The sequence below is a fragment of the Mycena indigotica genome (assembly GCF_014461135.1).
Source record: "Mycena indigotica strain 171206Taipei chromosome Unknown Mind.scaff0017, whole genome shotgun sequence".
Lineage (NCBI taxonomy): Eukaryota > Fungi > Basidiomycota > Agaricomycetes > Agaricales > Mycenaceae > Mycena > Mycena indigotica.
Genome location: NW_023503016.1, coordinates 1,190,682 through 1,193,451, shown reverse-complemented (window position 1 = coordinate 1,193,451; position 2,770 = coordinate 1,190,682). Strand labels below are relative to the sequence as shown.

Here is a 2,770-nt window from a genome sequence, read left to right as displayed (position 1 = left end):
GACGATTACTCAGGTACTCGTAATCAGGGCACGTGCGCTCATTCCTCAGACTTGCCCATTGCCAAATAGCAATCTCCTCCTCGTCTCTCTCTCTCCAGCCCGGGCTGCAGTACCCCCGACTTTTGTGCATCACCATACTTGGCCAATCGAAGACCTTGTTGGAGCCCCGGCTGATGCTTCCCTTGCCACCACGATCCATCGTTACCAGCGACAATCGGCGTGTCGTGCCGAAACTGTCCTGGTTCCACTTTCCTCTCCTGTCAAACGCGCCCGCCCCAGCCATCTAGCGTGTTAGGAGCCTCCCTTCTTTTGCCCGGGGACAAGCCGGAGAGATACGAGATTGGCTCTGAAGCTGAACCTTTAAGCAACCCTGCCGGTGTTCGCCAAAGTCAGCCAGCTGTAAGCATGCTCTTTGCTTTACCGCAGCTCAACATATGACAGGATAAAGCTATGCAAGCCTGGGCCAAAAGCTTTTGAGACAAGTACCTTCAAGCTATGTTATGGAGAAATGGACGTGGCAGGCAGTCTGACCTGTGTGCTTCTCATTCAATTGCGAGACCTGCCACGGCATGGTTTGCGCTGAGTGCTGTGTTCGAAAGCATGAAACCAACCCAACCCATTTTATTGAGGTAAAAATTCCTATCGCGTCGATCTTTGCTGATCTTCCGATGCTAGAAATAGACTGGTGTCTACTCCGTAAGAACCAGCTCACGCGATTGGGCCCTTCGAATCCAATTTGGCCACTTGCTTGGACAGACATGTCCTCTTCCCGAACTGGCCGTCCCGACTTGGTCATAATTATAATTGCCGACAATGGCATTCGCGACGTTGCGATCGACAACTCTTGAAAGCCGGCTATTATCCTGCAACGACCTTCTCGCGCGAACGTGCGCCACATTCTCTTGTCTTGACAGATTTCATTATCTGTATTTGCGTGCAAAAATGACGGCCTACGACTATTACTCGACATTGGAGTCGCTAACCGATGGCTTGGGGATCAATCCACCGGACCGTCACTCCATCTTTTTGCGAATTTCTCGCCAGTATCGACACCTGAGGCGTGATGGGAACTGGGCCGGGCGAGCTCGCCCTCAAATGTCCCGCTTGTCCGCGGCCAGGTCCACCTATCCGAATGATGGGAAGATGCTCCTCCAGGAGACCAGTAAGCTGGTTGCATTTCTTCCGGCAATGATAATCTGATCTTCGTTCAGATGCTTGTGCATCATATCATGTTCATTGCCATGAATGCCTGCTTCCGCCTCAACGACCAAACGAGCTTCGAGACCCTGGTCTTGGAACGGGTTGGCGGCACATGATCGAATGACATCCCTATCGCGAATATCTGTTGACGGTGACGGACAAGCAGGAGGTAACGTGTTTCGTTTCCGACAAAATATCTTCGACTGATTGCACTTGCAGCGGTCTTGCGGCTCTGGACCGTGCAAATTCCAAGTTCTCCCGAGGCTATAGTGTTACTGGTGTTGGTATGGGGGGTTTGCGCAAGGGACGAATTCGTGCTTCCTAATGGTGTAGGTGATTTGCAAGCGGGCGAGCGGTAAGTCGTCTTACAAGAAAGTGAGTCGCCTCTCATACTTCGTCAGCTACAGCAACCTGGACTGCATCTTCGCTTCCTTCATGCGCCGCTTGAACTCCAGACTCCCCAAGTTAATCTCCTACGACATCGTCTGTCCGTGGATGAAATATCTGATTGAACGCTTGGCCAAATTGCCTCAAAGGGCAAAATGCACATCAAAGGTCACTTGATCCAGTGCCAAATCCTGTTTTCTCTACTTTACATTCTCGGTTCGGGTATGACGGACGGCGAAAGTATTGAGCGCTAATGGAACATGATCGGTGGGGTTGCAGGCAAGCACACCGCGTCTGTGGACCTGGCGCTCGATGGGATCAACTCGACGACTTGGAACTGGATGAAGACCCTTGGACCGGGTGAGTATCGTCTGATAATTCGCGTTTTGTTACTCATTGGCATCTGCTAGCGCTGTTATTACTGGACATGGCAGCGGAAGAGTGGGCGAAGCAAGAACAAGACATTGACTTTAGGCGACAACTTCGTGCCCAATCTCTCTGACGCAAAGTCTGAGGGTACGTTGTTTGACTTTGAGTGGTCGACTAATGCTCATCTTGATCAAGGTTGTTGGGAAACGCCGTATGCAAAATGTTCAGACAGAATTGGATAAAGCGGGAGCAGTCCCCATTCGTGATGTTTCCCTGACCAAGTTCATTACAGCGTTGCTGGGACGCTGAAACTGACCAGTGCGTGTTGTTTTTGTCTTGGGGTCTGTTTCACTTCTGATCGTTTTCCGCTTAGGCGGCGTATTCGTGGATTGGTGGATTTGAGGAAGACAGTAGCAACATCAGGGAGAGTCAGTTTTCGGCGACTGCGTCGAAAGCTTTCCTCCGGGCATTGGATGCTCAAAGAATGTTGCAAGAGACACTGGCCGGACGCGTACCTCTCTTCTCACCTTCCGCAATCCCACGATTGGATCGCGGCAATGGTGGTTGCCGCGAGGGTTTGGTGGAGATCAAGCACGCCTTACGAGATGCTCAATGTTGTTCTGCTTTGACCCGTCTGCAACTGCAAGTGCATGTCAAGTCTCGACTGCTCATCTACACACGGCAGCACTCGCACACTCATTCGCGGACACTACACCACCATCCGAGTCAAAGCGTTAACCATATACCTTGGTTACCCTCTAGTGCCGAGGTAATCTTGCTTTTTGAGGAGTACCATAAAATATCTGTCGGGCCA

The 2,770-nt window shown here is 51.3% G+C and overlaps 1 protein-coding gene across 1 annotated transcript; it reads left to right on the top strand.

The window, feature by feature from the left end:
- Positions 1-942: 942 nt before the first annotated feature.
- On the top strand, positions 943-2,089 carry MIND_01402200 (CxC2 domain-containing protein; the record flags this gene model as incomplete). The annotated part of the gene is made up of 8 exons (XM_037370425.1): positions 943-1,162; positions 1,212-1,301; positions 1,364-1,369; positions 1,420-1,555; positions 1,602-1,683; positions 1,737-1,809; positions 1,867-1,947; positions 1,998-2,089. 8 exons carry the CDS (start codon positions 943-945, stop codon positions 2,087-2,089), a joined length of 780 nt encoding a protein of 259 aa, XP_037213426.1.
- Between the last annotated feature and the right edge of the window lie 681 nt (positions 2,090-2,770).